The sequence below is a fragment of the Mauremys reevesii genome, linkage group 8 (genome assembly GCF_016161935.1).
Source record: "Mauremys reevesii isolate NIE-2019 linkage group 8, ASM1616193v1, whole genome shotgun sequence".
NCBI classification, from domain to species: Eukaryota; Metazoa; Chordata; order Testudines; family Geoemydidae; genus Mauremys; species Mauremys reevesii.
The window spans coordinates 102,786,551-102,803,568 of NC_052630.1; the positions used below are offsets into that span (position 1 = coordinate 102,786,551).

The 17,018-nt window shown below is 44.8% G+C and overlaps 1 protein-coding gene across 8 annotated transcripts; it reads left to right on the forward strand.

Moving 5' to 3' along the window:
• The first annotated feature begins 335 nt into the window (after positions 1-335).
• TAL1 (TAL bHLH transcription factor 1, erythroid differentiation factor) lies at positions 336-16,096 on the forward strand. Of its 8 annotated transcripts, XM_039486288.1 has the most exons (5): positions 336-457; positions 2,938-3,078; positions 5,196-5,621; positions 7,213-7,307; positions 15,115-16,096. In XM_039486288.1, the coding sequence occupies exons 3-5, from the start codon at positions 5,200-5,202 to the stop codon at positions 15,531-15,533; spliced, it is 936 nt and encodes a 311-aa protein (XP_039342222.1). In that variant the 5' UTR covers positions 336-457; positions 2,938-3,078; positions 5,196-5,199; the 3' UTR covers positions 15,534-16,096. The 8 variants fall into 8 exon arrangements, with proteins under 8 accessions (XP_039342222.1, XP_039342221.1, XP_039342228.1 ...); XM_039486287.1 differs by lacking the exon at positions 2,938-3,078; XM_039486292.1 differs by lacking the exon at positions 2,938-3,078 and having other exon boundaries at positions 350-366.
• Positions 16,097-17,018: the final 922 nt, after the last annotated feature.

The window sequence follows — 17,018 nt, forward strand, 5'->3', positions numbered from 1 at the left end:
GACTAAAATAAAGAATTGCTATTCAAATGTGGGCAGTCATGGTGCATTTTTTATTACTCTTTTTCTACGGTGTCTTTTTAAGAGCCTCTGAGCATACACACAGAAAAAGCTATAAGGCAGGCAGTCCTAAGTTATTCCTATGCATATCCCTGCAAGAAGTTCCCGCTTTCCTTCGATAAAATTGCCAAATAATAATGAATCATTTCATAAATAATGGGTTTAGAAGCTTATCAGGGCAGGCGGGCCATTGCTGGGGCTTTATCTCTGTTGGCCACATTGCTCTAGTGTTCCGTTCTCCATACTAAATAGGAAACTGGACGTGATGTGGAATTAGATCCTGCTCCAGTGAAGCCACCCAGCACTACCGTAAGAGCGGGGGGTGGGGGGTGGGGGGATATAGCTGCAATGAATAGGCCACAAAATGGCTCCACTCACTTTTACCAATGAAAAGCAAATGGTGAGTATATAGATCTATGTATATATAAAGGCGACAGCGTTGTATTTTGCGCATTGTTTCCAGGGCTTCCTTTTGGAGAGAAAGCGAGCATTTTCACGTTTGTTGCGCAATATGTAATAATGCGCAACAAAAATTAAAAACAATTCTCAGTTGTTCAATGGGTGGAGGCGAGGGGGGAAGGGACGGATCTTTTTTCTTTTTGGGAAATTTCGTTGAGCAAATTGATCCCAAAGCAGCCGGATATTTGATGCTGCAGAGAGAAGGCAGGATTAACAACCCTTTCTTCGGGTCAGATGCAGAAGAGCCGTATAGATATGGGTGTATAGGTTTGGGTAGGGTCGGTTTTGTTCCTTTGCATCGGGATCTGGTTTTGCTATGGAGCCAGTTCGTCGGAAAGGCCCTGTTCGAATCTAGCTGGCAAGAAGCAACTCCAAAATGTTTTATTTCGTTTTATTTTTGTTGTTATTGTTGCTCCTGGAGGGGAAATGAACGAATACTTGGATTAATGGGTACAAATTTCCCGTCAGATCCACACTTCTAAACAAAGAATCTAGGACAGGGGTTACGACCAGCACAAATTACGTAGGAGAAATGGAAATTAAGACATTAAAATTATAGGATTCACCACCCCCATGTTATTCTAGTAACAAATTCGATCCGAAAGACACAAATTCAATCCGGTTCTCTGCTGATGTTTTAAAAGTGTGAAATATTATGAAGACAAAGAGGAAAATCGGTTGGAAAGGGTTACTTATTTATCTTCCTACGGAAAATGAAAGGATTATTATTTTGTGCTATTGCATTTGAACAGGTTCGGGAAATGCTCTGTGAAATGATCAGAAAAGAAAGTGCTTTGGCTAATGGCTTGTTGGTAATTGTCTGTGTGTTTCGCTGTTATTTCGCCTTGTATAGTTGTGAAGGGAAAAGGAAGGATGTGTTTAAAATTGCTGATTCTTTCTTGTTTTATTGTACTCTGGTTTAACTCGTTGAAAGAGATCCCAAAATGAAATATTTCCACATCGCAATTTTATAGAGAGAGAGGTGGACTAGACAGACATATTAGGCAGAGCTATCGACCCAGGGAGTTTATGTATCCTTTAGGATTACATCCCTTAAGCAGGCACAAATACCGAATTTTTTAAAAAATCGTCCTGATTCATAATTAATTTCATGCTAAAGGAATCGACAGGAGGGAAACATTTCTATTGTGTGGGTGGGACTGAAAATAACCGATATTCAGGATTGGATCCCATCTCAAACTTTCAGTGAGAAATCTTCAACCTGCCTATTCATCCCCGACTGGCTTTTAAGTTTAATTTCTAGGCCCTGCACTTTTAATAGCCTGTGTGCAAATCTGCAGGCATCGGTTTGAGAAACGCCAGCTGAAGACAAACATCCTGTTTTCAGCTCTAGTCCGGTAATACAAATACATCGTTTGTTTTATTTCGACCTATGTGTGTGATGGGATATATGTAGAGAGAAATCTTTACGTTATATGTCTATATTAGTAAGGGGGTTGCATCCATGTTAAACCCCTTTATTAATAGAAATATATGAATATGAAAAACAAGATATTTACATATATTACATGTATTATACATTTGTTATATATATAATTAAAACAAATAAATATTTATAAACGTGTTTTAATTATATATAATTATAAATGTATATATATGTGTATATATAATTATAATTAAAGAGAATAAATATAGTGTGCATAGATAGGGTGTGCTTCTGTCTATATACCCTATGAATAATATAAACATCCCTATATACATTGAAAGTAAATATTTTTTAATGTGATATCCAAATTCCAAGCCCAATTGACGCACAACGGGGGGGTTATATTCGGGTCCAGTCCCCCAGTCCGTTAGTTCTGATTGGCTACGGTGGGTGTACGGCCGGCATCTGTAGCCACACACCTTTCTATCGGCGTTTGCTATCTTGATGTCGATCTCGTCGGCTCCAGGGTTTTAATGTGCAGTTGATCTAAAGGAACTGGGGCAAGAGATCTCCCCCCGCCCCCGGGAATTCGCTGCATTGTTCCGATATGGGTCCCCTTTCTCCTTGTCAAGTCGTGAGTATCCTTGAGGTGAGAGGGGAGAAAGCAGCCCTGAGCCACAGGCCACTCGAGGGGTTCCTACTTCACTAGGACAGATGTGCCTCATGGCTCACACGATGCCATATCCCCACAGACCCTTTCTGGAGAGGTGGCTGGGAAAGGGGCCAGCGCCCTGGGATTTTTTCAGGTCTTCTCTACAAACGACCTGGTTCACTGAGCCCCGCAGAAGCCAAGGACATTAAGGTTAGAAAGGCCGAGTCTGGGATCAGATCAGACTTCTATTTTCGGCAAAGCACCGGGTCCCCTTTATTCACCCCAGCCCTGAAATGAACAAACCAAACTTCAGGAGGAAATAATTTCTCAGCGTTAAATGCGTTTTGTGTAACAATACATCCATGTGTTTATCTGATGGCAGATGAGCCACTAATCAGCTCCTTGCCCAGCTGATGGGTCCTGTCTCCTGCCTGCCTTGGCTAATGGATAGAGAAGGCGCCTATAGATTGTTTCTTAAACAACTTGACTTCAAATGTACCTAACACATTTTGGATACGATCAGGTAGGACAGGCGCAGGATTGGAGTCTTTCGGCCCAAAGCCACGGGCCGTTCTGCTTAAAACAAAAATCCACGGTGTAATATGTCCCCCAAATAGGAAACATCAAATGAACCCGATGCTGCTCTTCTTACTCAAGAATAGGCCCCTAATAGACATTTGTTTTGGAACCATATAACTATTTTCCATTGCTGTCATATTTGATCAGACTCCACGTCTTGGTTATAGACAAAGCTAGTCGTTTGAAATGAATGGGAAGTCTGTCTGTCTATCTTTCAATCCACATACAGCCTGACTATCTATCTATCTATCGTATAATATTCTACTACGGAAATACTACATTCTTATATTTCTCAGCAAAACATTGAAGTCATTGTATACAGATTAAGTATTACATTCTCCTTATGCAAGATTTTATATATATATATAGTTTTATATATCCAAATTGCAAGCTCAATTTACGCATAAGAGGGGATTATATAATATATATATATATATGGTTATATATATATAGTTATAGTTATATATATAGATAGTGTGTATACAAATATACACACACCGTATATATTTCTCAGCAAAGCCATTGTGATCACTATGTTGCATGAGTAGAATTTCATACTTCAACTATATCTCCCTGTATAACAACATAATTATCACAATTACTTTGCTGAGAAATATATACATTATGTGTGTGTGTATTAGAATGCAATGGTTCAGTGTTAAAGCAATCAAACGTAATACTATGTTTATAGCGAAGGATTATAATATAATGCTATATATTTGTATATAAAATTATTGTGATGCAATATAATCGCCACAATGGCCCTGCATGTTATAGTGTGTGTGTATGTATGTATATATATATATATATATATACACACACACATACACTATAACATATAATATAGGATACACACATATATGTAAATACTGCTATCCAGTGTGTGTATGTGTCCAGACAGAAATATAATCCCCCTTTAAACAGTTCTCGAATTAGAAATAGACACGTTCTTTCATTCTCTTTAGAGCTTGTAACCACGATACATCCATCTTCAAATCAATAGTTTCCACGAAGGTTGGTTGAGTTCAAAAGTGTAACCTGCGGTAGCAGCAAAACGGGGTTTCCATTGGAAATCTCGCCAACAAACGCCTATTTAGCCCTGTCCTTTTGTCAGCATTAACTGAAATCAAACGAAAGATCCGAAGCTCTCGGTTTACCCTTCGAAAAAAATGTGCTGTTCTTTAAACACCATCACGTCCACATCTTCAGACCCTGGAGTTTATTCTCTCTCTCTCTCTGGACTGCAAAAAAATTAATAGAAAAGAAACCGATTCCAGCGGTGGCTGAGTCACCTGCCAGTGCAACAACAAATGTTGGCTCAAGATAAAGATTACATGTGAGGCTTAAACAGGCAGCCCAGATATATTAAGGCTAACGGTGGAAGGAATAGTGATCCCCGGGCTTTGGGGGATTGCACCCAGCCCATCTCTTGGCCGCCCCTGGCTCCGGTGAACCCTCATCTTTTTAAGGACTGGGTGAAATCCTGGCCTCACGGAGGTCCAGGGGCCTTTTGCCATTGACTTGAATGGGGCCGGGATTTCATCTCTCGTCCTGCACTGGCGGAGAAGCTGCCCCAGCGCTTCGGTACAGAGAGCTAAGCGCGCCCGTCTTCTGAGCCAAAGAATCGTTTGGCTAATTCTCCTGCTACGAAATCATTGCGGCAGGAGCCTGGCTCCCAGGCCGGAACAATGGGCTCCTCCGCGGCCGAGGTGTGTTTGCCTGGACGCTGCTGTCAAACTGGCAACATCTGTCACCGTCACCTCTTCCCTGTTCCTTTTTTCCTTCACCCCCTTCCCCCCCTTTCCCCTCTTTTTATCCCTTTCTTTCTTTTTCTTTTTCCCTTCCACTTTTATTCTTTTTTTCCACCCCTCTCCCAATCTTTTTCTTTCTTTCTCTCCGTCCCTCCTCACTTTCTTTCTTTCTTTCTTTCTTTCTTTCTTTCTTTCTTTCTTTCTTTCTTTCTTTCTTTCTTTCTCCCCCCTCTCGGCGGGGCGGTCTGTCCGCCTCGCAGGGGTGTCCTGGGCTCCCCCACCCCCTCACCTCCTCTCCTCTCTCCCCCAGGACGATGGAGCGGCTGCCGGCGGAGCTGCCCCCCAGTGACCCGCGGGATGCCCGGCCCCCCCAGCAGCACGATCCGGGAGCGGAAGGCACGAGCGAGCCGGAGAGCAGCCGCGGGGGGATGGAGGTCCCAGGAGAGCCCCAGCTGCTGCTCAATGGGGTTTCCAAGGAGACGGGCCGGCCCTCCCCCGGGCCCCCCGCCGCCGCCGCCGCCGTGCCGGTGATCGAGCTGGTGCGCAGGGACATAAAAGGCCGCGAGGCGCCCGGTGAGGCGATGCAGAGAGCGCCGGGCGCCGAGCCGTGCAGAGCCCCGGCCGAGGCCGCCTGCGACGCCCGCATGGTGCAGCTCAGCCCCCCGCCGCTTCCCCTGCCGGCGGCCGGCAGAGCCATGCTCTACAACATCGGCCAGCCGCTGGCCGCCATCAACAGGTCCGTGCCTGCCCGCTCTCCCGGTCCGTCCGTCCGGTCTGCCTGCCTGCCCCTCGCTCCGGCTGTCTGTCTGCCTCTAGCTCCTGCTGTCTGCCTGCCCCTCGCTCCGGCTGTCTGCCTGTCTGCCCCTAGCTCCGGCTGTCTGCCTGCCTGCCCCTCGCTCCGTCTGTCTGCCTGTCTGCCCCTCGCTCCGTCTGTCTGCCTGCCTGCCCCTCGCTCCGGCTGTCTGCCTGCCCCTCGCTCCGGCTGTCTGCCTGCCTGGCTGCCCCTCGCTCCTGCTGTCTGCCTGCCTGCCCCTCGCTCCGGCTGTCTGCCTGCCTGCCCCTCGCTCCGGCTGTCTGTCTGCCCCTCGCTCCGGCTGTCTGCCTGCCTGCCCCTCGCTCCGGCTGTCTGCCTGGCTGCCCCTCGCTCCGGCTGTCTCCCCACTAGCGTCCTACAGCAGCATCCGCGCCCTGTCCTAGCCTGAGATGAAGTCTTTAGTACCGTTTCTTTGGAAACCTGAAGGATTGTTTCTGTTCTTCTGTATTTCCAACCGCTCTCTGTCCTCCTGTCCTGCACGTGTCTGTCTGTCTGTCTGTCTATCTATCTATCTATCTATCTATCTATCTATCTCATAAAACCCGAAGTTCATAAGGACAGGAGGTTGTCTGGCAAAGGAACCTTTCTCTATCTGGGCATGCAATATTTGTGTGTGGATAATTGTGGGAGAGTTTGTATGTATGTAATTTTGCAAAGCAAAACATCTGTTGTAGCCCTTGGAACAAGGATAATTTTAATATATATATTGCATACGTTAAAATCATATTAAAATGTAATATTTTAAATGCAAAGGTGTAAATGTAGCCAGTGCTATATTTATCTAATGGGCAATTTTTTTGGTTCCTTGAAGAAATCTCTCAGCTCTTTGCACCGGGTGGTGAGATGTGTGTGACCCTGCAAATAATCATGATAGTGGGAAGTGATTGCTTCAGAAATATGCATTGTATGTAGTGTGTGTAAATGAATATGCATACACCCTACAATGCAGTTATATAATACAATTCAATTCCATTTTCTCTCAGTCAATACAAATTAATAGTAGTTCAGCATATGTGTGTTATATATCATCTAGAGAAACCTGTTCCAGAGATCAGGTACCCTCCTGTCTTAAAAGATGTGCCAGAAAGAGCACATAAATGTATTAGAATTCTATCACATTGATTGGAAGACCTACAATTTTTTATCCTGGTCACTTAAGACAATGTCTGTTATGCTGCAGATGTAAGTGTATGTATAATGTGTGTATGTGTACATATATCTGTACACATACATGCATACATATATCCTCAACTGGCATAGCTCGATAGATTTGAAAGTCCCTTTGATGTCAGTGGAGCTATGCTGATTTACACCAGCTGAAAATCTGGCCTATAATATCTAATAGTTCTTCTTCAAGTGGCTGCTGCACAGATGCCCATGGTGCTTCCCATGAGTGGAAATGTGCAGAGTCCATCTCGAAGAACCCTGGCGACATGGGAGAACCCTTCATGAACTTTGTCTGTGTGTTTTCCTCATTTTTTTTTCTGACTTGTTCTTTGTACCTTGTTTGCAGTGGGTTTTTTGGAGAGCCAGACAGCTTCTCAATGTACAACAACAACAACAGAATGAAAAGAAGACCATCTCCTTATGAAGTGGAGATCAGTGATGGTGAGAATCTTTTATTCTGCCCCTGATGGTGTATATCAAGTGCAAAGGGATGTAGATGGTGCTTAATGTTGGTGACATAGAATATCAAGGTTGGAAGGGACCTCAGGAGGTCATCTATCTAGTCCAACCCCCGGATAGATTAATGCCCTAGATCCCTAAATGGTCTCCCCAAGGATTGGGCTCATAACCCTGGGTTTAGCAGGCTAATGCTCAAACCACTGAGCTGTCCTATTCTATCCCATCCCTCCCATGGGAAGGTTGCTTAGACCAACATGTGTTGGGATAAAATAGAAAGCACTAAAAGGATGAGGGAGAGGATGGCATCACTCCTACTGTCTGATAGCTTGCTCCTGCCCTGGTCTTGACTCCTGGATAATGGAGCCAATATTTCCCGCTCCATCTGGTAACCAGTCTGATGATGAAGGACTTAATAATATTGCCCCAGTTCAGCAATGCACTCTAGCAAGTGTTCAATTCCATCCCTGTTCTGCAAACCACTTAGCTCTTGTTTAAGGCTATGTCTACAGAGCCCATGCTGGCCTAGCCCCCTAGTGTAGATAAAGTGTACAAGACAGAAGGGGTTTTTCTGCCAGTGCAGGAACGCCACCTCCCTGAACAGCTGACCGAAGTGGTCCTCTGTCAGCATAGCTGCAGCCGCACGGGGGTGTTTTATCAGCATAGCTACATTGTCTAGGGAATGTGGGTTTTTCACTCCCTGACTGACATAGCTATGCCAGTATAAGGTTTAAGGGGAGACCAGGCCTAAGTCCCATTGTAGTGAGAGAGACTTGTATACATGCTTGAGTGCTTTGCTGAACTGGGGCCATTCTTCCGAGGTGCAGTAATTGCAAAGACACGTCAGCAAGTCACCATATATAGAGGCTTGTCTTGTGCCAGAAGCTCTCAAGCAGAATTCTCCTTTGAAATTGACCAGTTCTGCTTCCAGACTGATGGCCCAGAGTTCATAACATATTTTTAAAAATCTTTCAAAGTACAGAAGGAATTAGAAAGCCTAGGATAGTACCTCACTACCTGCCCCTGCACAGTCCTATTGGTTTCAGTGGGAATGGCTATGTGAGTAAATACTCCTATGTGTCCTGTGGCACCTTATAGACTAACAGAGGTTTTGCAGCATGAGCTTTCGTGGGTGAATACCCACTTCTTCGGATGCAAGTGGGTATTCACCCATGAAAGCTCATGCTGCAAAACGTCTGTTAGTCTATAAGGTGCCACAGGATTCTTTGCTGCTTCTACAGAACCAGACTAACACGGCTACCCCTCTGACACTCCTATGTGTGTATGTTTCCAGTTAAAGGTCCTTAGTTTTTAAATCAAAGCCTAAAGCTCTCCACAGTGACAGATGTCTATATAAATGAGATGAAAGATAAAAAGAAAACGCATTTTAAATGAGAAAACATTGAAATCCATAAAAGCCTGGAAATTCAGTTACCTTCATTTGTCTTTCTTTTTAGCTAACCTATCCAAATAAAACCCCAGTCCTCCACATTTCAAAAGAAAATTGTGAGGCTAACATAATGCTTGCAAATCATCACTCCAGGCTCACTGCATTGATGTTATTCCCTTTCCCTCCATCCTCTGTCTGTTTGTCCATTTATATTGTAAGCTGGTTGGGGCAGGTACTGTCTCTCGCCATGTTTCTGCACAGCACCTAGCAGAATAGGGTCCGTATCTTGGTTGGGGTCTTTAGGTTCTACCATTATATAAATAATAATTAAGGCTGACAAATAAAAACACAAGTGTGTATCAATGTCATCAGAGTCTGAGCAAGAGTTTTAACCTTACCGCTGAGTTTAGCTTAGATGTGAAGTTTTACTTATATATAATACACTCAATAACTGTTTAGATGAGCAGTACACATATAAACGTATTTGAAAGAAAACTGAATATGTATTTACTAGATAATGTATTAGGTATAATCATTGGGCCTGATCCTGTGCATCCCAAATTGGTTGATTAAGTATTTGCCGGATCAGGCCTTTGAACTAGGATAATTTTGGGGGGTGTATCTCAGGGAGCAGACTGGGACCCTGAGCCTGCAAACACTTATGCATGTGAATAACCTTAAAGTTACATGAGTGAGCATTTGCAGGCCCAGAGGGCCTGATCCAAAGCCCACTGAAGTCAGTGGAAAGATTCCAAGGGGTTTTGGATCAAATTTATATTTAGCAAGTCAAGTAAATAGGGCAAAATTGTGCCCCTAAACATGACCATGCAACTTCCACTGACATCAATGGGCTGCAGCTGATACAAGAAAGTGTAATGTCTTCAGAACGGTTGTGGTTTGTCTGTCAAGGAGTATTTCATATCTGACAAGATTTGCAACATGGGGCATTTGGGGGAAGAAACAGAGACATTACACTAGGAGCGGTCTTTGGGAGATAGAATGGCAAAATAGGCCTGGACTGTTTCTCCTAAAATAGGGGCAATGTAGGTATGCAAATTTCAGTTTTTGGATCAATGGCAGCTCTCAAGCTTTGAAAGTCAGTTTGATTTATGATCAAACCAGAATGAGCAGGTGGAGAATTGGCATTCACAGGGGCAGGGGACTGGACAGCGCATAAGTGAGGTACAGAAATGGGAGTATGGTGGCCATTTTTAGGCCTTTCAGTTGCTTCCTCTGCCAACCAGGATAGTGGCTTAATCTGGCCTGTTTAAAACCTGCACTTAGAAGAAACTGATAGCAGACAGGCCAGTCACTGACCCAGAAATATGTCTGAAGATTCTAAGACAAATTGCAAGCAGAGTCTCAGAGCTCCTGATGTCAGCTGGGCAGAGTCTTCACTGGCTCCCCCGCCTGCAGCGCCTGCTCCTCTCAGCTTATTGGATCATGAGTAACAAACCACCTGGCTTCCTGGCTTTCTCCCAACCTTCATGTTCACCCCCACAGGGCTCAGCCCTGAACTGCACAAGCTGAACTGCTTCAGAGAGGAAGAGTTGTGAAGCCCCAAAAGTAACTCCAATCAAAATCCCTTTTTGTGAAAACGTTTTGTCGAAGTGTTAAAATGTTTTGACCGCTCTCCAAGTCAGCTGCAAAACAAATAAATACATAAAGTTCACAAAAAGTTTTGAAAACTGTTTGCAAAAAAATTCTGTTGGGATTTTGAAAAATGTCTTCCGCTTTTCCTTTTGATTTTTATTATATTTAATAAATTATGGAGAAAGCCCTATTCAATCTTCCGAATTACTTACCGGACAAATTTCATTTAGAAGAACACCTCCGTTTTTCACGACCTATCCACAAAGCATCCTGTGTTATCCATCACTTAAAATCTTTAAATCAAGAAAGGATGACTGTTTTTCTAAAAGATATGCTTCAGTTCAACCATAGTTACTGGGTTCAATGCAGGAATCCGGAGATGAAATTCTACACCTGCATTGTGTCTGATGTCAACGCAGGAATCGGGGTGAAATTCTATGGTCTGCATTATGCCTGATGTCATCTTAGATAATCACAGCATTTAAAAAAATTTATGAATGAATTCCTTAGGGGCACCAGCGAACTCAATGGGTATTCTGTGCATGCAAGATTGGACCCTTGGTTATTTTAAATTTTTTGTTAGGGTAGTGATCTCTAATATTTTCCCACTCAAATTCAAAAGCAGCAAAAGAGATTTTGTAATATTAAACAAAAACCCTCTCTGCATGGGAATCTGATTTCCATGTTTCTTGATATATTTTTTTAAGCTCAGGGGAATCTGTTTGAGTCTTGGAATTGGGCTTTGTAACAGGAACGCTGAGGTTATGTCTACACTGTGTTGTGAACCTAGGTCTCTGGGACCTGCACTTGGTGTTTCCACACTCATGCTCATGCTTGAGTGTCCACACTGCAGTGTAAACCTGGGTTTGCAATTGCTGGACCTGGGCCTCACAGCTGTGCTGCCAGTACACGCATTCTGCAAGGTCTGCAGCTTGAGCTGTGTCCACAGTGCAAAATGACAAGGCTTGGACCTGAGTCCCAGCAGGAATCGGGCTCTGATCCACCCCCTAGCAGGGTCCTAGGAGGACACAGCTCCTGAGTGCTTGCTGACCCGAGTCAGACTGATTTGCATGTGGATTGAAAAGGGCCGTGGGCTCAAACCTGGGTCAGACCCTGGGCTTAATGTGCAGCATAAACATACCCTGATAGATCTTTAATGATAGGCTAGCAGTGCAAATAGCCCGACTATTGTTATTATTTGGGTCATGGTATTGCCTGGACGCCCCACCTGGCATTGGGGACCTGTGTTCAGGGTGCTGTACAAATCCAGAGTAAGAACCAGTCCTTGTCGTTAAGATCTTACAGCTGCATTTAAATGCTCAGTTATGGTGCTCTTTGGGAGTGGAAGAATGATCTCATGGCCAGGGGCGGCTCTAGGAATTTGGCTGCCCCAAGCATGCCGGGTCCACCAGAGCCGCGGGACCAGGGGACCCTCCGCAGTCATGCCTGCAGGACGTCCACCGGAGCCGCACCAGCAGCGGACCCTCCGCAGGCACGTCTGCGGGAGGTCCACCGGAGCCGTGGGACGAGCGGACCCTCCGCAGTCATGCCTGCGGCAGGTCCACCTGTCAGGCATGACTGCGGAAGGTCCGCCGGAGCTGCCTGCCGCCCTGCCGGCAAAATGCCGCCCCAAGCGCGCGCATGACGTGCTGGGGTCTGGAGCTGGCCCTGCTCATGGCTTAGGTGCTTGACTGGGATTGTGGAGATGTGGGTTTTAGTCCTGGCTCTGCCAGCAACTCCATTGTGACCTTGGGCAGGTCACTTTGATCTCTCTGAGCTTCTCCTTCCCATCTGTACAATGGGGATGAGAGTGCTTGTGACCTCCCAGGGCAATCAGGAGGCTAAATTCATTCATGCTTGTGAAGTGCTTAGATGCTACAGGGATAGAGGCCCAATAAGTGCCCAGATAACTAGATTCCCCGTAAGGAAACTTGAAAGATGCAGAATTAAATTTTTACTTAATCACGGTGATTCTTGCTCCCATGCACAGGGTTGAACTGATCACCAGATTTGGAAGGACATTTTCCTGCCATGGTGCATTGGCAGACACCTTGGCTTTTTCACCTTCCTCTGGAGCATTGAGTATCTGTTAGGATCAGGGGGGTGTATCCCACATGATCAATTTCTTTTTTTTTTATAGGAGATATACCAATCTCCTAGAACTGGAAGGAACCTTGAAAAGTCATCAAGTCCAGCCCCCTGCCTTCACTAGCAGGACCACATACTGATTTTTGCCCCAGATCCTTAAGTGGCCCCCTCAAGGATTGAACTCACAAGCCTGGGTGTAGCAGGCCAATGCTCAAACCACTGAGCTATCCCTCCCCCCATTTCCTGTGTATGCAGGGGAGGGGGGAATCTGGAGTGGGCAGTGATGGACCTCAGTCCTTCCCATTTTCTGTGCTTTTTCTTGTTGTTATTTGGGTGGATTTATTTTTAACAGTGGGGAGGGGAAAGGGACTATTGTGCATTTCAACTATGCAGCTCCTGGTAATGTGACTGAGATGTGTCTGTTTGCTTATAAGTGGCTGATTTGGTTTGGAGGGGCCAGTAGCTTGAATCCGTCGCAGCAATGACTGCGGTTGCTTAGAAGTGTTTCCAGTTGCAAAGCCCATGGAATGGATTTTTCTCGCAACGCATCATGTGTCAGTGTTTTCTTTTCCCCAGCCAGCATTTCATTCCCTAGCGTTTGGGATTTCTGTCTTCTCGGATCTTGAGGGTGGATTTATCAGGAGGCAGCCACATTTTACTAGCATGTTGCGACAATATTATAAGTGAGCTTCAGAGCACATGGTCTATTATCCATTTGCAATAGCTGAACTCCCCACCCCAGGAGTCCAAGTGCATGTTAACAACCAAAACACGCACAGTGCAGTAGGCATATGGCTAGCGCCAACGCATCCCACTGGTGGGCACAAGCATTGGGTGATGATGGAACACTGGGCAGTCTAAACACCTGACCACAGGCAGGTGCATATTGGTCAGTGACTTATTCCCACCATGATGCAGTAATCAGACAAGGGATTTCAAGAGTATAGCATGCGGTCATGTGCTGCATAAGGTCATGTGATCTGTCATTCAGTGTCACCCCCATAGATATTATACATACATTTGTCCTTGGTGTTGTGCTTTTTCAGGCATGTCTCTCATCTTTAGAGTGGTTTTTGCCATGGCAACCCTTCCAGAGGCTCATGGGGTCTCCTGCTAGGCCCCTTCAATAACAATGTATGGAAAGCAAAATACGTAGTAATAATAATACACTCTGTGGGTACTATTTGGATAGAATTTGCACTGTCCAGTAGTTGGAATGAGTGCCCACTTGTACATGCTTCCACTGGTCCAGGGAAATGGGATGCTGAGACTGCACTCCAACCTGGATCTTATGCATGGCAGGACCCACTGATAAATCTTTCCCCTCCATGCATACAACCCCCTACCAGTGGCAGTAGGCGTTATGATCACCCATTGAAAGGAGAACACACAGTCAATGTTGCTATCTATGGGGTCTTCCGGGATGTTAACTGTTTTAGGTTAACACACTCATTCTAAAACTGGCCATCGGGTAAAACAAGCAATTTTAAATGGAGTCACTGCTGGCCAGGCTAAATTAACAGCAGTATGTTATTGTTGTTTCCTCTCCTACAAAAGCAGCAAAGAATCCTGTGGCACCTTATAGACTAACAGACATTTTGCAGCATGAGCTTTCGTGGGTGAATGCCCACTTCTTCGGATGCAAGTAGTGGAAATTTCCAGGGCAATGCTTACCTAAGAAGCAGAATGCCTACCAGTTTTAGAGGTTGTTCAATCAGGAGGATGAGGTTCCTGTTCTAGCAGTTCAGAAAACCAACAGAGGCACTAATTTTTGTTTGGTTGGTGTCAAATTTGCAGTGTTGGGTTTAATCTTTGTGGGGAGGAGGCTGGTTTTGTAATGTGGCTACCTGTTCCCAAGGAATTGATCTGAGTACCAGCAACTCATTTCACGTATGGACACGTAACAGCTTTAAGCTCCCTACCAGCTTTGGGTTTGTATCAAAATTTTCAGTTCCCATTGGCTTGAACGGAAGTTGTGGCAATTCTAAAAAAACAGACCACTTCTGTTGAGATGCCTACCTAGGGAAGTAGGTGCCTAAAGTTAGTCAGTCACATTGGGAAATTTTGACCATTAAGTGAAATGATAAATAATCGGTTTAATGGCTCCCCTAATCATGCACTATTGTAATTTCAGGTCCCCATACAAAGTGGTCCTCTGTATTTTTACCAAAATAGAATCAGGTTGAGGGTATCTACAGGACAGGGAAAGCATGGTCAGCGACCGCGTCATTGTAAGGCGCTCCAGCTGCTTTGCCAATGCTCCACAATGCTGACCTGAAGAGAAAGCTTCTAAAACTGGGAGGGCAGTTCCAGGATGATTTGGTTCCTGGTCTCCATTCAGAATGCCAACAGAGGCACTAATTTCAGTTTGTTTGGCTTTGATGTTGGGTTTTCTTTTTGTGGGGGAGGGAGGCTGGTTTTGTAATGTGGCTACCTGTTCCCAAGGAATTGGTCTGAGTACCAGCAACTCATTTCACGTATGGACACGTAACAGCTTTAAGCTCCCTACCAGCTTTGGGTTTGTATCAAAATTTTCAGTTCCCATTGGCTTGAACGGAAGTTGTGGCAATTCTAAAAAAACAGACCACTTCTGTTGAGATGCCTACCTAGGGAAGTAGGTGCCTAAAGTTAGTCAGTCACATTGGGAAATTTTGACCATTAAGTGAAATGATAAATAATCTGTTTAATGGCTCCCCTAATCATGCACTATTGTAATTTCAGGTCCCCATACAAAAGTAGTCCGCCGTATTTTTACCAATAGCCGGGAAAGGTGGAGACAACAGAATGTCAACGGTGCATTCGCAGAGCTTCGTAAACTCATTCCGACCCACCCACCTGACAAAAAACTGAGCAAGAATGAAATTTTACGTCTGGCTATGAAATACATCAACTTCCTGGCCAAACTGCTTAATGACCAGGAAGAAGAAGGAAACCAAAGGGGCAAAGTGAACAAAGACACTGGGATAGTCCAAGAGGATCTCCTGCAGGACATGTTGTCTCCAAATTCTAGCTGTGGAAGCTCTTTAGATGGAGCAGGGAGCCCAGACAGCTTCACAGAAGAACATGAAACATTAGATTCAAAGCATACGAGGAGTCTTCATCACTCCATTCTTCCTGTAGAAGGCAATGCCCAGCGATGACGACCTTACAGATCCCTCCTAAAACACACAGGGGAAAAGTAAACCCTAAGTCTCTGGGTCTTGGAATTACACTCTATTTTCCCAACTCTACATCTCCAGAAAGAATATTTCTAAAGGTCACAATCCCTGAACTAAAAGGACAGCGAGTTGATGGAGAACAAGACCAAATCAAGTGGACATTCAACATTTAGGTACTTGATCGGACGGAGACGAAAGTCATCTTATTGTACATATTGTTCATGGATGTAATACTGGATGGGGGGAGGGAACATTGCTGACGCCTCTTCAATATCAAGTGATTTGATGATGGTCTCTTGAAAAAGAATAATCATGGCTCAGAAACAGGCAGCAACTCCCTCTTTTGCTGCCAATGGAAACTACATGTCCCTTCCATTTGCGTGTGGCACTTGGAAACTACCAAAATCTCTAACAGTTCTGCAGCATCTCTCCAAACTATTCTAATGACGTATATGCAACTTGTCGGTGTGGAAGCTAGGACAATGCCTTCTTGTTGTCCAAGAGCTTTTGACTTTACCTTTTTAAAGAGCTGAAAAATGCCTCCCACTAAAGAACTATTACAAGGAATGAGACTTTTTTTTTCCCCAAAAACCTCCAAACCTTAGCCTAACTTTGGATTGTTTGAGGTGTTGTATTTATGATGTGGAATTACTTCTGTTTAATAACCGTCATGCAGTATCCATTGAAAGAAAAGGTACATAGATGTTTCCTTCTCTCTCCCCTCCCAACTATTGCGCAATGGCTGAAATCCTGGCCCTGTTGAAGTCTACGGGAATCTCATCATTGGCTTCAGTGGGCACATGACGTCACCCAAGGATTACACATTTCAGTATGGGTGAGCGGGAATTTTCCTTGCAATTGTCATCCTGGTATTTTAGTTTAAGACAAAGGCAGGGGTGGAATAACAAATTGTGTGTGTGTGGAAGGGATATAAAAGCGATTTAATTATGTGCTTTGAATTGTTGGGTTTTACCCATTTGGAAAGGATGGTTATTTCACTTACTCTCTCCTCCCTCCCCCACAGTCTGTTGATTAGTCCCCCGGTTTGATCCTGCCACTTTGTCTACTTAAGACTTCCACCGGAGCCTTGTCTACACAAGGATGTGGCCATCTCTAGAGTTCTCAGAAGCAAAGCAGTTGACCTGGACTCTGAGACTCACAGCCACAGATTTGTTCTTGCTGTGTAGATTTACACTAAGGCCTGGTCTACACTTGGAGGGGGGGATCGACCTAAGATACGCAACTTCAGCTACGAGAATAGCGTAGCTGAAGTCAACGTATCTTAGTTCGACTTACCTCCCGTCCTCATGGCGCAGGATCGACAGCTGTGGCTCCCCCGTCGACTTTGCTTCTGCCTCTCGCCGAGCTGGAATACAGCAGTCGACGGGAGAGCGATCGGGGATCGATTTATCACATCTACACTACATGCAATAAATCGATCCCCAATAGATCGATCGCTACCCGCTG

What these genes read in the sequence shown, in the direction of transcription:
- TAL1 (XM_039486287.1), top strand. An exon ending in CCGCTGGCCGCCATCAACAG is followed by an intron (nt 5,622 to 7,212) that starts GTCCGTGCCTGC and finishes CCTTGTTTGCAG; the next exon opens with TGGGTTTTTTGGAGAGCCAG. An exon ending in TGAAGTGGAGATCAGTGATG is followed by an intron (nt 7,308 to 15,114) that starts GTGAGAATCTTT and finishes TTGTAATTTCAG; the next exon opens with GTCCCCATACAAAAGTAGTC.